The sequence below is a fragment of the Rissa tridactyla genome, chromosome 1 (assembly GCF_028500815.1).
Source record: "Rissa tridactyla isolate bRisTri1 chromosome 1, bRisTri1.patW.cur.20221130, whole genome shotgun sequence".
Taxonomy (NCBI): domain Eukaryota; kingdom Metazoa; phylum Chordata; class Aves; order Charadriiformes; family Laridae; genus Rissa; species Rissa tridactyla.
The window spans coordinates 69,344,642-69,367,199 of record NC_071466.1 but is presented as its reverse complement, the minus strand read 5'-3'; the positions used below and the strand labels follow the sequence as shown (position 1 = coordinate 69,367,199).

The following is a 22,558-nucleotide window of genomic DNA, read 5'->3' as shown; positions in this document are numbered from 1 at the left end:
GGAAAACAAATTATACCTATATGACTAATTTTAGCTTTCAACACTATTCCATTTATTCCCTGAAGCACCACATGGTGGATTCTTCATTTTTGAAGTGGTTTACCACATGTTATATTTTAGTCTGATATGATACATACGTGACTGTAATTCTCATGACCTTTTGGAATGATACCCCGCTATGAAACTAAACTCTTCTTTTAATAAAAAAATATGTATATTGTTTTTGCAAGCTATATGAATGAGATTAAGTAAATTCCAAATTACCCATTAATTTAAGTTATGCTAATTACTGTTATCCAATTTAAATTAATAATGGTTCAATAAAATGTCGGTATAAACCAGGTGTCCTGAAAGCAGCAGAATTAATAGCCAAAATTCCTAGGGATGATTTATGTCCTATTCTCCCAATGATTGTAATACCCAAAGTCCTGCCTACATCCTTGCACCTTCTTAACTATACAATGAGTGTCCCTCCATACTTCCTAAATATTCTTTACTTATTGTGAATACTCGCGTGGATCTTTCACGTGCAGTAGCCTTAGACAATTCCAAATTACCCATGACCTTCTCATCCTAGTGCAGTACTGCCAAGCTCCCAACAGTTTCAAAAGACAATACTTCATTCAGAGGTAATGATTTACTGACAACAAATGCAGACTGGCTGGCCAACAACTGGCAGGAGCAGAGATGATCTGCTTTTCCTGCAGTGAGAACACTAACCATGTAATCCCCTGGAAGCATCCAACCCTTCACTGAAGTTTGAAAATGGAGAACTGGTTCATAAGTTATTAGGGAGAGACCAACAGGCTGATCACATAAACTTCATTTTCCCTGGAAATCTGGTTAATGCAAAAGTTAATTCTTAGAATGCAATTGCAAATAAACAAATTAAAAAGTTACTATGACACGAATTCACAAAAAGTATAGGATTAGGGAATAGGTATTTTTAAAAGTGTGCACAAGACAGTCACTTCAGACTACTACTATCTTTATTTTCCCTCTTCACACCTAGTAATAAAGATGGAAATATATTTTTCTGTTGTGTGCTGAAACCATCTCTTTCCATGTCTCCCATAAAAAAATAACTCCTTGCCAACATGTTTTTTCACACGTAAGAGTGAAAGCCTCTACAGATGTCTGCCCACAACCTATCTCACAAAGTATCTGAAAATCCAAGAATTACTGGTTTTGCTTTGCAGTGACATAAAATTTTGGATGAATAAACTACTGTTGTACTTTTAAATGTAAAAGAGTGGTACAGGAACTTCACAGGCAGCTTTTTCACGACATGCCAAAAGGCAGGGCACGTTAGCTACTCAAGTGTCAACGTTCAAATGCGACAAAATCCACTGCAGTAAAATCAGCCAATTATTCAAGTCTAGCAGAAATTTTCTAAATTTACATAAAATAACCCAATTCAGATTATCAAATTTACTATGTAGACAACTACATCACAGGCACAAAATATGACTTCTCAACATGCATTTTGATCATTATTTACACAAGTAGCATGAAATTTTAATCATCAGTCATATACTGCTATGCAGTATTAATGATATTTTGTAGCTCTTAGAATCCATGTGTATATATTGCAAACATCTTTAAGGACAAAGAGGATGACCATTTAGTAACACATTTTTGCCTAGAAGAACAGGATAGTCCCTATTCTGGAAGATATTTAAATTTACAAGTCAACAAAATGGAAAGCACTGAACTTCCTCTATGGAAAGAGACGCTTTCTATCACACTGCTGAGGATGACACTTTTTATCATTTCCTCTGTAGCTTCATAAAAAACCTTATAGGTAAAACAGTTCTATGGAGGACCATTTTTATAATCTAACTCTTATCTTGAGTCAAGATAAGACTTGCAGTCTTACGCTGCAGTCAATATTGCCATGAACAGATCTCTAAAAAAACCTTTCCCTAGACAGAGATAACAAGATATCAGCTGATAGTGCATGTTCTTAAACTTAAGCCTAAACCCAATGAAAAGACTGTGGTCAGTTGCAGTTGGTTTTAAACCTCATTCACCTTTGGTCCTCTATTTATGAAAAGGATTTTTTCCTTTCTTGTTAAGAGAAATGTCAAGAGACCACTGTGATTCATGGTCAGCTCAAGATCATCTGAATGAACTGATCTTTCAATGTGCCTTGACATTAAGACTTCAGAAAGAAGTGCCTCTTCCCTGGGCACATTATTCTTATTTAATTATTGTTTGAACAATATATAAATTAGACCTAGTCAAAGTGAAAAAACACTCTACAACTGCAACTGCCTTAGAACTCCTGTGCAAAGTACAGGTGAAAGCAAAGAATTTAAGCCACTGAAAACAATTATTTGGAGGGAAGCCATTTAAGAGTAATTTATTTTTACCAGAAAAGAATGGGTAAAAAGAGTCTGATCACTAAGTAAAACAACAAGTAAACAAACCAGTTGGTTCAAAGCACTAGAAACTGGTTTTAATGCAAAGTTGTATTTTGTTTTCATGTCTGTTTTAAGTTGGTATTTCCCACCATGACCATGAACAACTCCTGAAGCATCAGTTCTTCCCCATCCAGATTCTACCCACTTACAAAATACAGTCCCATCCACAAAATGACCAAAGGAAGTTGGAAGAGGGAGAGGGAGACGACAGAAGGGAAATAAAAGATCAAACAAACTGGATACAGAAATTGTAAATACCTCCTGCAGAAAGCAGCTTTACTACATGAAACAACCAAGCGTCTGTAACCCTCTGCTTAACTTTCCTTTGGAATCCTCTATTAACTTCCTACAGCCTAGGCAAGAGATTTCTTGACCTGAAAAGGCTAGACATTTGTTATTACGGCAGATAATGTGGGAAGCCAACAGTGTAACCAATGATTTTGTAAAAGTTTTTGTTTCAGTTCCTTCTGAACTTTGAGTCCAACCAAATCATTGTTCAGAATCAGACATTATTAAGAGAAAAACTAAAACAGCATGCTAATATACAATGAAAATAATTCAAAAGGCATAAAGTGCATGTACCTGAAGAAAACTGACATTCTCCATGACAAAAATGAAAATCCCCAGGTTTATTCTAAAAGAGAAAGACTTCAGAAATACAACTAGCTTGTATGCCTTTAAAAGCAACGCTCATATAATCCCATATACTTCTCCATGAAGATGACTGAATGAACATACTTAGTCTGACTTTAAAAAAAAACAATTCTTTCCCTCTTGGAAGGGAGGGTATGTATGAACTGTGCTCTGTATTGGGTGATAGAGTCAAATGTGAAGTGAATGGATGCTGAAAGCAAGTGCTGCATAAGAAGTCCTTTACCTGACTGGTTTGTTCTCAGGGCCAATGTCTCTGAAGCCCATCTCTTCCAGTCTGCAGCGTCTGTACAACTCATAATGTCGTGCATGAGTCTGCTCTCTTAAGTCTTCCATATTTGTGCAAATAAGCATCTCGCGAAGCTTTATGAAGTCACAGTGGTTCTCATTTTCCACTAATCAGTTAAAAGACGAAGATTTTATTATTATGCACAAGTAGAAAAATTGTCAAAACATATTTTAAACAGCATTGAGATTTGTTTATTTTGTTCACTAATTATATTTCCAGGAAAAGATATCTCATTTATTATACTGCTTATACTTACAATTACTAATATACGCATTGAAGCACTAACTGCAAGTACTGGTGAACATGTTCCAACACACCCTGATTTCCTGTTCAAGTTGAACAACAGTAAATTTCTATCTTTTTTTCATCCTTATTTACTGATAATCATAAAACTTTGACATTTGGTAGTCCTACATGCACTGCCACCATACTAACCTACCCAAATATTACATCCACCATCTCACAGCTTGATTACAGGGATGCATCAGTGCTGATGAAACCAGCAGTTAGTGCACACCTCAAGTACTAATTGTTAAAGTCCTTAAACTGTGGATCCAAAATACAATCAATGCGGCATCAGTGGATAATACCAGCTCCTTTTAGTATTGCTGAATTTTATACTTCAACAACAACCACCAAAATCTCATAAAAATACCTTTGAGAATTCATTTACCTTGTACAATGCCCCAAGGGTACTGGCGAGCTCTCACCATTTTGTTTCCAATTCTCACCTCTTCCGTACTTCCAACTACGGCAAATGGCAAATGCCCCTGTAAACAGTTACACCGATACAGTCTTATCTCTCAGCATTCTTACGTCAGAACTGAAAAGCAAACCCTTCAGAAATAAATTAGGGGAAGAACCCCACCATTTCAGGAAAAGCCAACAGGCAGTTTCAAACCAAAAACCACTTTGAAGAGATCAGTAACTAGTCAAACTACTGGTACAAAAGTCAATCTACAATTACTAAGCGAGGAGGAGCAGCTGATAGACCAGACGGGTGTGCTGCCAATTCAGAGGAACCAGGACAGGCTGGAGAAATGGGCCAACAGGAATCCCATGAAGTTCAAACGAGAGCAATGCCAAGTCCTGCGTACCAGGAGGAAGAACCCCATGCTCCAGCACATGCTGGGGGCCAACTGTCTGGAAAGGCACTTTGCAGAAAAAGACGTGGGGTTCCTGGTGGACAACAGGTTGGACCTGATTCAGCAGGTTTGCCCCAGTGGCAAAGGCGGCCAAGTACGTCCTGAGCTGCCTTAGGAAGAGTATCATCAGTAAATAGAAAGCTGCTCTAGAACACATCCCTCTGATCTGCGTTCAGGCAGAGTTCATGTCCCCAGTAACAGTCACAAGACAATCACAGGTTTGAACCCGAGGTATGGTTACTGCTGTGGGCTCGGCCAAACGGCCAGAAATACAGGCTGGGTACTGACTGTCTGTGTGTTGATCCTCAACAACTGACCAAATAAAAAATAAATTAAGAAAATAATTAACCAGAAAATAAATCACTAACAAAGCATGAAAGGGGCTAAGTACCAGACTACCACCCTTTCCCACGGCAGAAGGACCTCTTACTGAACGAGAGCCTGCACAAGTGACAGAGGTTGGGACTGCAGAGCCATACACTCTGGCACACCGGCTCCCCCTCCCTGCTTTCAAACCCCAGCACATACAAACTTATGTTCGCACGCATCTACAAACATAGGCACATGAAGAGCAAATACAGACAGAGTGCTCAAAGCAAAAACTTCTCACTTCACAAGCCTAGTTGAAGCTGGCAGATACTCTTGGGAGGATCTAAAAGGACAACAGTAAAAAAGGCAGAATTATATCTGACTTTTTAATCCCCAGAGAAAATTTGTCCTATTTCAAATATAAGTACTAAATAAAAGGAAAAAGCAGATGGAAGACTTGCTATCCTAAAGACCAAAGAAAATAGGAGAAATGAGTCACTTTGAATATCTTCCGTAACAGATGTAAGGTAGTATTTGCTGAGGCAAAGAGCACAGCCAATCCATCCATCTATGTTAGCAATTATATATTAATTAACCAGAAATTAGAAAAAAGTATTTATGAGTGAGAACCAGATTTCTGTTGCTGAGCCAGAAAAGAAAAAGCCTTCTAAAACAAGTGGTATCAACAGCAGAGGGATAGGAAGATTTGCAAGCAGAGAAAAAAAAAAACAACAAAACATATGAACTTTTTAAGGAGAGAGCAAAATAAACAAACTTGTTACCTACAAACCTATAAGCCTCAAGAAAATGGTGAAAAAAAAGCATGAATCAGCACTAGAGACTGATGCTTTAGTACTGAAATATCAATGTTTTTGTCATTTACTTACATTCATGATGGTATTAATTTTAGAAATGGTTTCATCGTCAGTTGGAAACTGGTATATCTGGACGCCATTACTAACTAATTCACGCATGATTTTGTTCTTGAACTTCTGTAGTTCAGTTTTAGAAATGCTGTCTGCTTTGCCTATAATTGGTATAATGTTCACCTATTAAAGACACAAATTATATGAAATGTGTAAGACTTAAATTTTTAGGTGACATCTTTTATAAATTAAATTGTTTGGTGATAAGTTCTTTAAAACTTCCCCCACAGTCCAAACTTTTCTGTCAATTGATATCAAAGCTTCACAAACCATGAAAAACACGTTCATTGGCATAATTTAACAAAATAACAACAGATTATTTAATATACTCCCTTAAAATTAATTGATTCTGAGAAAAGAACAAGGAAGGAGGTCTCATGCAGTGGAGTACTCAGAAGAACAGCAACACCTACTTATTAACTAAACAACATTAAGTATTTTTGTCTCTGCTAAAAAAATAGGTTGTTTTCATTTATAGCACCAGGGGACACGGTTCAGGTGTTAAATGAAAGTTGACAGTTTAAATACATAAAGAAAAAGAAGCTGGCTACCAAACCCTGCCTAGCCCTGAGCCTCTTCCCTGGGTTCCCTTCAGCTACAACAACATCTTGTTCATCTCACCACTGCATGGTGGTGGTGAAGGAGAACTCATTTGAGTTTCTCAAGTATCTACTCCGAGTACAGGAATGACGAAGGAGAACTCACTTGAGTTTCGCAAGTATCTACTCCGAGTACAGGAATGACGAAGACTGAAGAATCTTTCTTACTAGTCTTTACACTAATTATTCAGAACTCAAAATTCAGTTCTACTGAGCTAAACTGACCTATTTCCTAAAATAGTTATGACAGTAACTTAGGAAAGTAGTAGGTGCCAATTTTTTCTTTAAGATACTATCACCACTCCCAAAATATACATTTTTTTCACAGCTAGATACAAAGAATTAATGCCAATGTCCAAATGTTTTGGAAAAACAATAATTCTTCCAGATTTCAAAAGACAGAGTTTTACAGAGTTCCTTGATCATCGATGCAAAAAGGAAGGAGAAAAAAAGAAAAAAAAGAAAAAGAAAAAACGAAAAAAGAAAGGAGAAAAGAGAAAAAAGAGAAAAGGGAAAAGGGAAAAGAGAAAAGAGAAAAAAACTTGCACACTTTCTTTTTATTCTTCTGTATATTCTGTGTGAATGGAAATGCTTAAGCATGGACCGTCAAGAATGGATGATTTTGAAATAGGTCTTCATTCTTAAGCAAAATGTCCAAATGAAAAAAAAGCATGCCGACTCCAAAGTATGACTTCTAAGATTACCTGATGATAGTCTTGAATTGTGTAGCATACGCAACCTAAGCATGTATGGGGTAAAATATCTAAAATCAAATAAAATGCTAGAATATTTTTTTAATAACTGAGTTAAATTAGTATTGTATAAACAATCTATTACAGCTAGGAGTAATTCACAGCTTCAATCAAATTAGCTGAGGGACATCAATTTAGTTTTTCTATCATATAGCTTTAAAAATGGATGGAACCCAGAGTCTTCAGGATTAAATTAACCTTTACTCTGTCTTTTCAACAGGAAAGTTTTTCAACCACTTGTTAATTAGGAGAGAATTTCTTAGACAGTGAATAGCAGAGAAAGACTGCTGAGGAGACTAGTAACAAAAGAAAAGCAAAATCGCCAGAAACTGTGGTTACAGCTATCAACTTTGATGTTAAATCACAACCATTGCATTAAAATTTAAAAGCAATACTACTCTGGCTTCAGATAAACAATAAACAAACAAAAAAAGTTATCTTTGCTTCATCTGTTAAACAAAATTAATTTCTGCTTGCAGCATTTGAGGTTTACTTGAAAACTGGTATCTCGGTACTTTCATCCAAGAATAACATTAATTGAAAGCACACGTTTGAACTAACAAGAGACTTAAATTGTATACAGACGTGCCCCAAGTCCCACTGCTCCCTCCTATGCCTACTGCTCACTCGGAAACCAACTGACTCCCTCCCAGCCTCTTCCCCGGCTACAACTCTCAACAACTACAAAACTGAATTTTGCTACAAAGCTATGGGCCATTAATACAGAATCACTTTAACCCCACATAAAAAGTCTACACTTGCAATAAAACCAACAGTCCTGCCCTTCCCCTTGCCTGCAGATGCTCATTGCCAGGTAGAACTAAAATCTGTGCAGCTGCCCAAGGAGACAGATTACTTTTCAGCGTCATCAGTAAAGCAAAAATCTGTAGCTTTGAATTTGAATCAGTTCCCTCATGCAGGGAACTGGCTGCCCAAAACACTGCAGCATGCACAATGGGAAGAAGCAGCTGAGACTGCCTCATTCAATAGCAATGCAGAATGACCATATAAAGTCACCAGGATAAACTCTATCCATGCACATTACTTCTCTGTTTGCTACCACCAAATTCAGCCCCTGATCACCCTTCTGCCTGAAATGCAAAGTGTTGCTTCCTCCCCTCAATTAGAAAACTTGCTATTACTCTAACTTAAGACTTTCATGTAAATCCTTACATTAATGTCAAAATATCTGTTGCCCCTTTACGCTATAGAGAAGGAAAAAAATACATATACTTGAAATTACTGTTGATTGATATCTTGTAGGCTGGTTGAAGTGTATCTCCACAAAAAAAAAAAGTCGAGTGTTTATGGGTAAGGTTGAAGGGGAAGGGAAATAAGGGAGATCTTGTGCTGGGAGTATGCTACAGACCACCTGGCCAGGATGAGGAGACAGATGAAGTATTCTATAAGCGGCTGGCTGAAGTCTTGCAACCGCCAGCCCTTGTTCTGGTTGGGGACTTCAACCTGCCGGGTATCTACTGGAAATATAACACAGCAGAGAGCAGGCAGGCTAGGAGGTTCCTCGAGTGCGTGGAAGATAACTTCCTGACACAACTGGTACGTGAGCCTACCAGGGGAGGTGCCTTGCTAGACCTACTGTTGACAAACAGAGAAGGACTAGTGGGAGATGTGGTGGTCAGAGGTCGTCTTGGGTTTAGTGATCATGAAATGGTCAAGTTTTCAATTTGTAGCAATGTAAGGAGGGGGGTTAGCAAAACCTCCACCTTGGACTTCCGGAGGGCGGACTTTGGCTTGTTCGGGACACTGGCTGAGAGAGTCCCTTGGGAGACAGTCCTGAAGGGCAAAGGGGTCCAGGAAGGCTGGACGGCCTTCAAGAAGGAAATCTGAAAGGCCCAGGAGCAGGCTGTCCCCAGGTGTCGCAAGTCTAAAGGGCAGGGAAAATGGCCAGTCTGGATGAATAAGGAACTTCTGATGGGACTTAGGAATAAAAGGAGGGTTTACCACCTTTGGAAGAAGGGACAGGCAACTCAGGAGGAGTACAGAGATCTCGGTAGGTTATATAGAGAGAAAATTAGGAAGGCAAAAGCCCAGCTGGAGCTCAACTTGGCCACTAACATTAAGGACAACAAAAAAAGCTTTTATAAATACATCAACTAAAAGAAAGCCAGGGAGAATCTCCATCCCTTACTGGATGCTGGGGCGAAAGTTGCAACCAAGGACGAGGAAAAGGCTGAGATACTTAATGCCTTCTTTGCCTCCATCTTCAATAGTCAGACCAGCTATCCCCAGGGTGCTCAGCCTCCTGAGCTGGAAGATAAGGGTGGAGAGCAGAACAAACTACCCATAATCCAGGAGGAAGTAGTCAATGATCTGCTTCTGCACCTAGATGTACATAAGTCTATGGGGCCAGATGGGATTCACCTAAGAGTACTCAGGGAGCTGGCGGGAGAGCTCACCAAGCCTCTCTCCATCATTTATCAACAGTCTTGGTCAACAGGGCAGGTGCCAGATGACTGGAGGGTGGCTAATGTGACACCCATCTACAAGAAGGGTCAGAAGGAGGATCCAGGGAACTACAGGCCTGTCAGCCTGACCTCGGTACCAGGAAAGATCATGGAGAGGATCATCTCGAGTGAGCTCTCACGGCAAGTGCAGGGCAGCCAAGGGATCGGGGCCAGCCAGCATGGGTTTAGGAAGGGGAGGTCCTGCTTAACCAACCTGATCTCTTTCTATGACCATGTGACCTGCCTTCTGGATGTGGGGAAGGCTGTGGACGTTGTCTGTCTGGACTTTGGTAAGGCCTTTGACACCGTCCCCCATAGCACTCTCCTAGAGAAGCTGGCAAATCATGGCATAGACAAGTATATTCTTTGCTAGGTTAAAAACTGTCTGGATGGCCGTGCCCAGAGAGTTGTGATTAATGGGGTGGAATCCTCTTGGCAGCCGGTCACCAGTGGTGTCCCTCAGGGCTCAGTTTTGGGGCCAGTTTTGTTTAATATCTTTATCAATGATCTGGATGAGGGGATTGAGTGCACCCTCAGTAAGTTTGCAGATGACACCAAACTAGGTGGGAGTGTTGATCTACTTGAGGATAGCAAGGCTCTACAGAGGGACCTGGACAGGCTGGATCGATGGGCCAAGGCCAACCGTATGAGGTTTAATAAGGCCAAGTGCCGGGTCCTGCATTTCGGTCACAACAACCCCAAGCAGCGCTACAGGCTTGGGGAAGAGTGGCTGGAAAGCTGCCCAGCAGCAAAGGACCTGGGGGTGCTGGTGGACGGCCAGCTTAACATGAGCCAGCAGTGTGCCCAGGTGGCCAAGAGGGCCAACAGCATTCTGGCTCGTATCAGGAATAGCGTGGCCAGCAGGAGCAGGGGAGTGATCGTGCCTCTGTACTCGGCGCTGGTGAGGCCTCACCTCGAGTACTGTGTTCAGTTTTGGGCCCCTCTGTACAAGAGGGACATTGAAGTGCTGGAGCGTGTCCAGAGGAGAGCTACCAGGCTGGTGAGGGATCTGGAGACCAGGTCATATGAGGAGAGGCTGAGGGAGCTGGGCATGTTTAGCTTGGAGAAGAGGAGGCTGAGGGGAGGCCTCATTGCCCTCTACAACTACCTGAAAGGAGGCTGGAGAGAGGTGGGTGTTGGCCTCTTCTCCCAGGTGAATAATGACAGGACCAGAGGAAATGGTCTGAAGCTGCAGCAGGGGAGGTTTAGATTAGATATTAGGAAGAATTACTTTACGGAAAGAGTGGTCAGGCACTGGAACAGCCTGCCCAGGGAGGTGGTTGAGTCACCATCCCTAGAGATATTTAAGAAACATCTAGATGTGGCACTTCAGGGCATGCTCTGAAGGGCAGAGATTGTAGGTTGTTTGGTTGGACTTGATGATCTCAAAGGTCCTTTCCAACCATGAAGATTCTGTGATTCTGTGAAAAAATTTCCAAAGATTTTTTTGAAAAAAACAAACAAACAAACTCAACTCCCACAAGGTACGCTCATGTCATTTCCTGACTCAACAGTAATCTGTATATAATTCTGCAAGAATGACTTCTTAAAAATGCAGATCTATTAGTTGAATAATCACTAGTTAAGCATACAGAAGATCCCCTTAATCTGCGAATGAAACCTGGATGGCCTGTAGTGATTCAGTCCTAAGCAAAACTACAGGATTTTCCAAAGTCTAAAAGCTAGAGGCCAAATTCTTAGCTAGTCATCCAATTTATAAGCACTAGAGAAAAATTAATTGCCCACAGATATGTCTGTTTGTTTCTCGGAGAATTACAGAGTACAGGATAACCCTATCCTATTCCAAGAATTCTTTTTACCTCTGAACTGTGTAATCTGGGCTCGTTTTGTACCAAGCAGACCAAAACAAAAGCAAAACAGCGTACATGTGGTGGATTTAGGAAGAAACTGAAGACAACTTATGACATAGATTTATACATTTGATGTATGCATGTTGCTGGACCACCTTCTCTTCATGGAATCCTGTACTCGGCGAACGCACCCTGAGACTTCCACATCCTGGGAAATCCCGAGCTCCGAATTGCCACTAGGAGAATGCAGTACTAAAAGTATCACAAACACGTTCCATAATGAGATGGAAACCAAACTACAGTTAAAGTATATACTTGTGTGTGTGTGTGTGTGTGTATACGTATATTTCTCTAGTAAGATCATAAAGTAGAATCCCTTGCAAAGGGATAAAACAACAAAGTTACATGTTGTTGATGTTCTCTCTGAGCCAAAGCAGAACCAAAAATTATTTAGAGTAGGTGGCTAGAAGCCAAAATCTCCCAAAGCAGAATTACTTGTGCTTTATCCTGATGGAAAAATACTTTCTCAGGATGCTAGGACTCATGGATCTATTTCCTTTTCTTTTGGAAGCAACAATGTTTTAAGGGGGAGTTCGGTGAAGAGAGGGCGCAACCTAGAAACCAAGTATTTTTGTGGTTTAACACAACCTCCAAAACTCAAAGCAGAACAATACGCTCCATGAAACTGTCCCATTTGATAGTATCAAGGCTCTTTAGCTATCAGTGCATATTACAGGGTAGTTTCACAAACGTTCCAATCTGGCATAAACCAACACCATAGCAGAAATAAGTGACCCTGCTCTCCCTTACCTGTGTCTCACCATTCCTCCCCCTCACTTGCTCTGTGCTATTGAGAAAGTCCAAAAAAATGCAAAATACATCCACAAACAAAATGACAAAAATACCAAATGTGCTCATCAATCACAAATGTGGCATCAACAGCTGATTTGACCCCTGTTATCTTGAAGAAACATCTCATGAACAAGAAAATGCAGAAAGAAAAATAGCTCTAGTAAAGCACAAAAGAAAGGGCGAGAGGAACAGCAAATGTGGTTACATTTTCAAATTTCTCAAAATTTCAACAAATTAAAACCAAATGATGACGGGTTTCTTAAAATGGGTTTAAACTTTTAGCTTCATCCAGTTCACACAGCCGCGTAACAGAAGAAAGTCAGGAATTTAGGAAGTGCAAGTAATCACATTAGAAACTGCTATTTTAAAGCTTTCAAAACAAATCAAGATGTAAAGTTTAAAACACGAATGCCGCCTATCTTAGAAAAAGCCATGCTGGCAAGGAGTTCTGTTCATGGCACTTGCCTCTTCAGTTACCTATAACAAAGCTCTCCGCCCTGCTGCAAAGCTTTTTACATGCCAACTTCCCAGCAGCTGCAAAACTTGACAGTGAACTAGAAACAAGCTTAATTAGAAATATTGCAGCACTCATGGAGGGTACCCTATCCAATCACACTAAGATGTTAACAGTTTGTTAAGAGTAAAGTTGGGGTGGTTCTTATGCTTTTTACTTCTGTTTGGTTTTTTTTTAAACCTCGTTGTTCTTTTTTCAAAGTTCTTGATGGATGCCTGTCTCTCTCTTTTTGATTTGTAAATGAACAGGTGACGAACTGCAAGCTACTTGCAGAACTAATTTATTCTGAACTTAAGGTATACCAGTACCAAAAAACATCCCCAAACCAAACACGCAGATACAGAACTGAAAGGTGGAAGAGGATCTAAAAGCCGCAAGATGCTTCAGAGAGTAAGACAAATTCTTAGAACTCTGTTTCAAAGTCTTACCTTGCTGTCTAGGCTTTTCATGGTTAACAAATCTAGAGTTTTTAGGGAATGGCCTGTAGGTGAAATGAAATAGAGGCAGACATGGATGCGAGTGTCATGGTAGCTAAATAAAGAACGTTTAATTTTCAGTTCTTCCTGGAGATAAGCTTCGAATTGTGCATCTATATAAACCACTATTGGCTGACAGCTGTAAGAAATAAAATTTACAACCAGAGATTAGCTAGGCCTAAACAAAACCAGACTAAGAAAGGAATTCCTCTTGTATTGTTTTGTGGATTTTTGCTTTACGTGTCAAAAGGTTGCTCAAGTATCTACCCAGTACAGCAGAAAATTAAATGTACAGAGTAATCTTAATTTCTGAAACGCTACTAAAAAAAGAATTGTGCACCTAATACATTTCCTAGCTACTATTAGTGAAAAAAGCTACGTAAAGTTAGTTATGATTATAACCGATCTTCCCAAGTGATGTTTTAAATTTTTGCCATCAAGCTGTGCAACTGTAGAACTCTTAGATACAAGGACGACACAAGAAACTCTTAGGTACAATACAAGAAAAGAAAGAACATGCAATTACCAGTACCAAGAAATAGGACCTCCTTTATCTTCTGAAGATGAAGTACTGTACATGAGAGAGCTCTTAAATAATAGACAAAAATTGAAAAGGAGGAACGTAAGAGAAGAATGTAAATCTGATTTGCAGCTAAGTACAGTTTAAGCATACTTTATCCTACTTAAAACAGCAAGCAGCGTGCCCTTACATTTTTGCTGCTACGCAGAAGTAGTTGTTACACACAAAATTAAAAGAAGGACTAAAAGGCAGCTTCTACACCACATATCAAAGCCTCTAATATCTATACTAATATCTACTTGCATCTCATTCATCCAAGTCACTAGCAGTAGCTATTTTTCATTCATATCATAAACCATCGCTCTCATGATAATCTTAATGTGACTCTCTACCCTTCATTTATAATTACCACCATTTAGGCACTCATACAGCACAAAAGTTTGCTAAAGTTCTTTGCAATTAAGATGAAAGAAACAAAATCTGCTGAGAGACAGTTCAGTATTTTCAAATCTTCAATTCATAAAAGCAGAGACTCAAAAAAAGTTCTGACAGTAGTGTCGTACCTTTACATCTTCTGATTAAGCTGTTCAACATAAAAAGCAAAGAAAACCATATGATGTTCCTTCCAGTTTAAGGTCTTCAATATGTTCCAATCAAATTGTTAAAAACCCTATAGATCTAATCTATATAATCTACGGTACTTTATAAACTGTTTGGTTGTTTAAAAAGTCTCCCATTGACCTTCTCCCTGCTTTCCTCCACCCCAAATGAAACGCTAGTGACTATTGCACATTTTATTGCACATACATTTACAAAATATTATATCATAAAGAAAGGGCCAGAGTTCATCTGATTTTTCAAATCATTTCCTAGATGAGAAGACAAATATGCTTACTTTGGTACACAGAGAAAACAGCTAACCAAATATTTGAAACATAGGTAAGACAAATATTTACTACAAAGCCCAAAGAAAAATCAACTTGCAATTGAAGACCAGAACTTCTGCATACCATAGCAACAAGAGGGCACTAAGAGGGCACTTACCTATCTTCTTTGTTTATCTGGTCACCAAATCCCACTGTATTTACAATGGTCAGCTTCAAAAGAACATTGCTTTCCTGGAGTTCGTATGTCTGGGCTCTAAGTTGTACACTTGGCAGAAAATGCGATGACACGGGGTCATCAAAATTGGTGTTAAACAAACTGTTTATCAAGGTTGATTTCCCACTTCCAGTTTCCCCTAAAGTTAAACAGAAAGGTTGGGGAAGATATTTTGCACATCAAATAAATACCTACTAAGCATAGAAAGTGTTACCACAGCAACTCGACAAATTTACACAAAAACTTGTCAACTGATTTCTCCGAGCAAAATGGTTGCCTGCATTCCTTTTTCATAATGAGCACTAAATATCTTTCAGTTAATTTTTTCATCCTACAGATAAGCGAGAGTATCCTGCTAATGAGTAATAAGCAAAACTGTCTCTTGACACTTTGGTTTCTTTAAAAGTGTGAACTAATTTCCTACAGATTTAAAAAAGCCAAGTAACTAGCTGTGAAACCACGGGGTTCAACACAGGGTTTTTATGGATAAGGGCAAAATACTAGAGCAAACATTTGGTAAGGATAGAAAGACTTCAGTAACACCACCTTGGAATGTTAGGATTTTTTATCTGAAGCTCTTTGTTACAGTAAAAATAGAGCATAGCCAAATTTACTCAAAAGAAGCTGCCCATAAATCACTAAATGCATGGCATCCATTTTCAACATTTTTGGTCTTCATATTGTTTATGAAAATGCTAAATATAAAAACAAAGGACAGATACAAATAAGCAAAGCTGGGGAAAGAGGTGGAATTATAGTTCATGCTTTACATTAAAGAAGGAGTTTAACATTGCAACTGTTGGATGGGTACGCTACTAAAGCCTTAAGCCACCCAGATACTACTCACCAATGCAAAGAATGTTGAAGCAGAAGCCCTGCTTGATGGATTTTTTAACCAGTTGATCAGGTAAGCTACCAAAACCAACATGCCCGGACAAGGATAAGGTTCGATACCCATCATTTTGCTATAGAAAAATAATTTTAAAATATGTCAGTGAGGTGAGCTGCAAAGCAATTAGCAATGGCAATAAAGGAACTCTACTAGGACGCTAGAACTCATTCCTTATGATTTACATGGAACAAAGAAAAGCAAAAGTCTGAAAAAAAGATCTGGCAAATCAACTTTATTCCAAAATTTTACAAAACATTCAAATTTACTTTGCAGGACTATTTGCAGGCTCAAAGTAATGTCCACGTTTTGCAAAAAAAAACACATGAACAAAATAAAGTAGACAAGTCCAACTGAAAAAGTAATCTGAAAACTGTAACAGACGGAAAATAGATCACAGTTGGTCTGCTCTTAGAAATGAAGAAAAAAAATATTTAAAAACAATTTAAGCAGCATAATTCAAAACAGAGACCATAATCACAGGAAGGTGTATGTTATCAATCAGAACTCACTCCGAGTAGCTGGAATTGAAATTGTTATTTATGTAAAATAATACAGTACCTTCACACCAGGGCTCTAGAGATATATATTATTAGAAATGTCTGGAGGTGCACATTCCCTTTCAAACTTCAGCTAGCAATCTAGCATCATGAAATCAAGGTAATAAGCATACTAAAAATGTATAAGATTAAAAGGAAATATCTTGGTTCATAGCAATGAACCGTATTTTTAAACAAGCATTCCATATCAAAAGGGTAAACAGTGACGGGTCCCTACTATTCTTTCTGTTTCCAGTCCACGTGTCATTACTGGTTCCTGAGGACATGTATATAGCCAACAGTATGAAAATTTTTATTTAACGCTTACAAGCCTATAGAAGTGCCACCTTTTATAATAGGTATGCATTGCAAATTTCAGAATTCTTGTAGCTAAAAGGATATGGACATTCCTGACAGCAAATACTTGTCCTCTTCTTGTATTGCACAGTACTTTTTGTGGGGGACTACGGACTGCAGTAACTCTAATTTTAGACTATTATAATCAGATAACTCCATTTTAGACTAATATAACAAGGAAAAATGTATAAGCAAAGCGAACAATTCAAAGAGAAAACACGACAGCTTAGAGCTATAAAAAAAAAAAAAAAGGGTCATTCAAAGCATGTCTGAAAAAATAAATTCCTCAAGGTATTCTACCATATGGAAATTACTATTAAAAAGGGCTGAGAAACACTGAAAACTGTTAGTATCCTGTTCATTTAAAGACAAGTGTATCATCTGAGACAGAGTGGCGGCACACCTAACAACTATAGTTGCACAGTCTGATATTCAAACCACCTCTATGGCCACCAATAGAAGACAGTTCCTCTAAAACAACCCATTAAGCCTCCACACCAAAAGCCAGTGCAAGAGGCTCAGCATAACCCTAGACGGGAGGCCTTTCATCTTCATGTCACCAGCCTTAATCCAAAACGTGCTGGGCTACCCTCAAAATCCCGGCATAACCGGGAGTTTGTTACTCTCCAAGAAAAAAAACAAACAGGCGGCTTGGATTTCAGCGGACAAACCACGGATACCCAGAACCTTACTGACCGTTTCCAGAGGTCATTAGAGTAACTACTATGTCATCCACAAGAAACTATCTCAGGATCAGAAAGCGTTTAGCTGAGGAAACTGGTATTACAGCTGTATTTGCTGTTCAGAGCTATGTGCAGAAACAGACGACTGGAGTCCTCAACCATTAACTCCGTAGCCACTGTTATACTGGCTGTTTATCCTTGAAAATTTGACTACATTTCTATATGAAACCGAGGACAATGAGAAATAATAAACGTGAAAACAAGGTGCCTTCTCTGTGCTTTGCTCAGAAAGCTATGGCTCTGCTTGTACTCAGCAGACATCTGGCTGTATCAGTACTTAAAAATTCATTTCACATGTCCCAGACAGTTAATGTCTCTGTATTTCTAAGTTTCTCCAAAGATGCTTCTTATGGATATATACGGCAGTCAGGAAGGAGAGTAACAATTTCTGCAATAAATATTTATGCAATTGCCAAGGTCTCAAATTTGCTGCTATTTTAAGATAGCGTATTTCACCTTTCTTCAGTACATAAAAGTTAATTTAATGACACTACACAGTTATGAGTGAAAATTAAAACCATTTTTCTGGAAATATAAAACATATAAAAGTACATGGCAAGTTCTCTGTAATTTCAGACACCAGACAAAACAGTCCTGGTAAATTTTACAAACAGATTACAGAACCTGGTACTTAGAAGAACTTTCCCCAGTAGAGAAATTATATTTTATGCACAGCTTGCTTCAGCGCTGTCCTGGGGGAGGAAGAGACATAGCATCTTCACTTTGTGCATGCAGACATGATACAAAGCTATTAGTGGAGATAATAAAGGGAAAGACTAAGAGAGAAGAGAGCAAGAACATGAATCTCATTCACCCCACGTGCAATTTAGCACCTTAGCCACAAGATCACTCTTTCTAGTTCTTTCTGCCAGAGGTAATGACACAGCAAACCAAAAACACTAACCACCACCCCCCAAAACCTCATACATTTACCAGTTGAGTGTGACCCGACTATGAGAATGTCAGCAGGAGAACATACGTAACCACAGGACAGGGGAGAACAAGAATTTCAAGCAGAAATATTATTTATACCATTCATGAGAACATGTTTTAATGTCTTGTCCTAAAGTTCTTCTTTTAAAGAGAAGGTTTGCAAGGATGATCAGAAAGGGACAATTCAGGGTCTCAAAAAACATTTTTTACAGTGAAATAGCACAGAAACATAGTCTATGTAAGTTCTTTCAAGAAAATGACCAGAGTTGACTTGATGACAGTAGATATAATGAGGAGACTTCTGGTACCGCGCACATGCAGAAGAAAAAACCCAACACTACATTAATAGCAAAATTTAAAAGCTAGAGACAGAAAGATCCAGAATCTATTTCTATTTTTAAAATATATCTACTTTTTTAAGGATTTTCACTGCTACTAAACTGCTCATTTAGTTGTCCCAAGACACAATGAAGTCTTTAGGAATCAGTTTCACCAAAAATGCTGCGATAAAAGTTCTTAATTTAGACTACAAAACTTTCAGGAAATATGACGCAGCTCAACTTGAAACAGTCTTAGTCACATTGATTTAGAAGCCTACATTCTGGCATTTTTATACTTCTGTTCTCCACACAACAAACATTACAGGACCCAGAGCTACTGTTCCCATTTGGAAACTCGCCTCCCTCCACCTTCTTTACGGAAGAATCACTTTGTGAACCTGTTCCATCTGACATCACTTGGAGCAGTCTCTTAAGAGAAAAGCAATAGCTTACGTTTTTCCTTCTGAAATTTTCCAAGGGCATCATGTGTCTCCCCCTCACCGCCAGCACCTCATACAGCTTCACTCTGCTATGGTCTAACAAATACACAGAGAAATTAAATCCACAAAACTGACCACGTGATGCCTGCAGTCTTACTACTTCTCAAAGAAATAATACATCACCCAGTGGAAAAACAAGTTACTACCGTATCACCAGTTTAGAAAAATGGTGACAACTCAAAAATCAAGAAATATAAATCATGCTGAAAGCAATTAAGTCACCAGATTAGCCAGTCTTTTCAAATTAGTATCCATTGGATGGAGCAGCTAAATTATGCTTGAGGACAACATCTCATCCAACTTCATTTCGTGAATAACTCAAAGCTTGTAATCTGGATGCTACCAGAGCTGTCATACTCCTGAAAATACTTCCTGTTTCTCACTGCTTTCTCAGAATTCATACTCTCATTAAAACAGCACGCCATTTAGATAGCTTGTGGTGGTCCAAATCACATCTCACTCTTTCCCTTTTTAAAGGGTTGGTAGTGTAGCTTTCATGGAACTGCATCTCTATTTCTGCAAATTCAATTAATTAAGTATATTGGTTTATAGAAAGTCGCCTTGCCCGTTAAAAACAGAGTGCAAAGGAAAATCATTGCCTGAGACAGAAGTAACATTTTAAAATTCTTTTTTTCTTTCAGAAACAATTTTTTAAAAAATTAAATATCTTTTAAATTTGACACATATTTCAGACTAAAACTGCACAACACTGGGCCATTCCACAGCAAAAGCTGGGTTGCAGGCTACGCACATCTGCATAAGTCCCCTGCAGAACCGGACTTGCAGTCCAGGCAAATAACTACTTGCCACTCTGCTTGTCGAGATGACTGAAATTTGCTCTCCAAAGCTTGAAGAAAAAAAAAAAAAAATTGTAGGCAGCAGGCGAGGATCCTGCCAGGCCCAGGTGGCTATGCAGAGACCCTTGGAAGGATGCCTGGGCATCAGCCACAAGGGCAGACAACACCACGTTAACGTGCCCGTGAACACTCCAAATGTGACTCTTTCAGAGCTTTTCCATTACCATGAACAAGTGTGGACATTCGTTAAACCAGAAAATCTGCTTTAATCTTCCAATACCAAATTGCATTACTCCCTTCAGTCAATTGCTTTCCTAATAACCAAAGTTACATTTAATCCACTAAACATCAATGTTGCTATTGTCTCATAACACAGGAAGGAAGTAGAAAACTAAACAGAGTTTGGAAGCAAGTAGAAAAATACCTTCCATTTTTGGGTAGTTAAATTCTAAAATGTAGATGTGTGGTGTAGGCATGCATACCATTAACATCTCTATGTCGATAAACGTGTGTGAGAGAGAGACAGAGAACAGATGGGATGAGTAGAGGGAACAGAAAGGAAACCTTGGCAAAATAACACACAAGAAAGAGAACAGAAAATACAAGATGAGGTAGAAAAAATACAAAGAAAGAAAAGTCCACAAAGATGCAGAGTAGGAAAGGAGATACATTAGAAATTACATGGAATTAATGCATCGGTCTATTCTATAAAATAAAAAGCAACACACAGGAGTCAAGAATGGAACAAAACAGTCCCCCAAAAAAGGTGCGCAGAAAAAAAACTATTGGCCAAAAGATGATTCAGTGAAAACTCATTTGACAAATTTCACTCGCGGTTGTCAAATCATTTATTGAACATGACAGAAACAGTAGACAACTTTTAGGGACTGGTCCAAACATCAGAAGCTCAGAATTCTTCTCTCAGCTCTTGCAAATGACTTATTACATGGCATTCTGGTGCACCAACTCTTTTCCTTTTCTAGCCCACTTCAACACACAAGACAGCTGAAGTTGCCTTAAACCACAGGTTGACACAAGATTTCCTTCATACAGGTATGTATGGAGAGACCTTGGAAGGAAACTTTAAAAAAAAAAAGCGGGGGGGGACCTTTTTGCCCTACTTTTGTCTGAAGAAACTTGAGGCAGGATAGAATCTTCTCAAATGCCCTGAAATCACCCAGGATGGACAGAAGAAAAATGACAGTCTTGTCAGAAGAGAACAGAGGGCATGGTGTGCAGGCTGCTACTGAAGACAACTTCTGGACTGTATTTTGAGGTATTTAGGGGCAAACAAACAAGCAGAGACACTTTGCTAGTTTTCCAGTTGTGATGAGGTGATTCCACAGACACCAGCATATTCATTTGTAAGTGCCACTAAGGCTTCTCTTCTCCAACAGGTGTTTCAGTAACTTGAAAATCTAGTATATGTAGTACCTGTTCCTCCGTATTTCCCCAAAGGGAGAAAAGGATTCTGGGGCAGGAGTTGGCAGGGCTCACTGATAGGGCTTTAAACTAGATTTGAAGGGGGAAGGGGTCAATAATTTCATGCTTGCCTGTGACAAACAGTGGGGCAGAGGGATGGAGTCCTAGTAAGGGCTCTCAACTTGTTGCCCTAAGCCAAGCCAGAGATGACACACCGGGACACCCCAAGGGAATCCAGGGGGATTCGTGCAAGAGGGTGACATGGCCAGCCCAGCTGAAGTGCCTCTACGCGAATGCACGCAGCTTGGGCAATAAACAGGATGAATTAAGGGCCACTATGCTGCTGGAAAGCCATGACATAGTGGCCATTACTGAAACTTGGTGGGATGACTCCCACAACTGGAATGTAGGGATAGACGAATACAAGCTCTTTAGGAAGGACAGGCAGGGTAGGAGGGGAGGAGGTGTTGCCCTCTACATCAGTGACCAGCTAGAATCGATGGAGCTCCATATGGGGAAGGACGATGAGCTGCTTGAGAGTGTATGGGTTAAGATTAAAGGGAAGACAGGGGAAGGTGATGTTACAGTAGGGGTCTGCTACAGGCCACCTGACCAGCAGACCCAAGCAGATGAGGCCCTCCATAGGCAGATAGAAGAGGCTTTGCGTTCACAGGCCCTGGTTCTTGTAAGGGATTTCATCCACCCTGACATCTGCTGGAGGGACAACACAGCAAGGCACCAGCAATCCAGGATGTTCCTGGAATGCATAGATGACAACTTCCTCCTCCAAATGGTAGAGGAACCAACAAGAAAAGGTGCTATGCCGGACCTTGTTCTCACCAACAGGGAAGGGCTGGTGACCAACGTGAGGCTCAAGGATAACCTTGGCTGCAGTGACCACGAAGCGATAGAATTTAAGATCCTCAGGGCAGCTAGAAGAATATATTCCAAGCTTACAACCCTGGACTTTAGGCACGCAGACTTTGATCGCTTTAGGGATCTGCTGGCCAAAGTGCCATGGGAGAAAGCTCTAGAGGGAAGGGGGGCCCAGGACAGCTGGTCAGTATTCAAGGATCACCTTCTCCGTGTCCAGGAGCAAACTATACTGACAAAGAGGAAGGCAGGAAAGAATGTGAGGAGACCTGCCTGGATGAACAGGGAGCTCTGGACACACTGTCACACAAAAAGAAACTTTATAAGGAGTGGAAGAAAGGACAGCTAG

At 39.6% G+C, this 22,558-nt stretch overlaps 1 protein-coding gene across 2 annotated transcripts in view; it reads right to left on the bottom strand.

The window, feature by feature from the left end:
• SEPTIN10 (septin 10) overlaps positions 1-22,558 on the bottom strand; it is a 36,662-nt gene that overhangs the window by 9,660 nt on the left and 4,444 nt on the right. For both annotated transcript variants that reach the window (XM_054222415.1, XM_054222424.1), the window contains exons 2-7: positions 15,684-15,801; positions 14,780-14,975; positions 13,168-13,354; positions 5,708-5,869; positions 4,040-4,136; positions 3,304-3,472 (exon numbers count right to left, since the gene is read on the bottom strand). In XM_054222415.1, the coding sequence (XP_054078390.1) occupies positions 3,304-3,472; positions 4,040-4,136; positions 5,708-5,869; positions 13,168-13,354; positions 14,780-14,975; positions 15,684-15,801 (929 nt within the window). The remainder of the gene's footprint in view (positions 1-3,303; positions 3,473-4,039; positions 4,137-5,707; positions 5,870-13,167; positions 13,355-14,779; positions 14,976-15,683; positions 15,802-22,558) is intronic.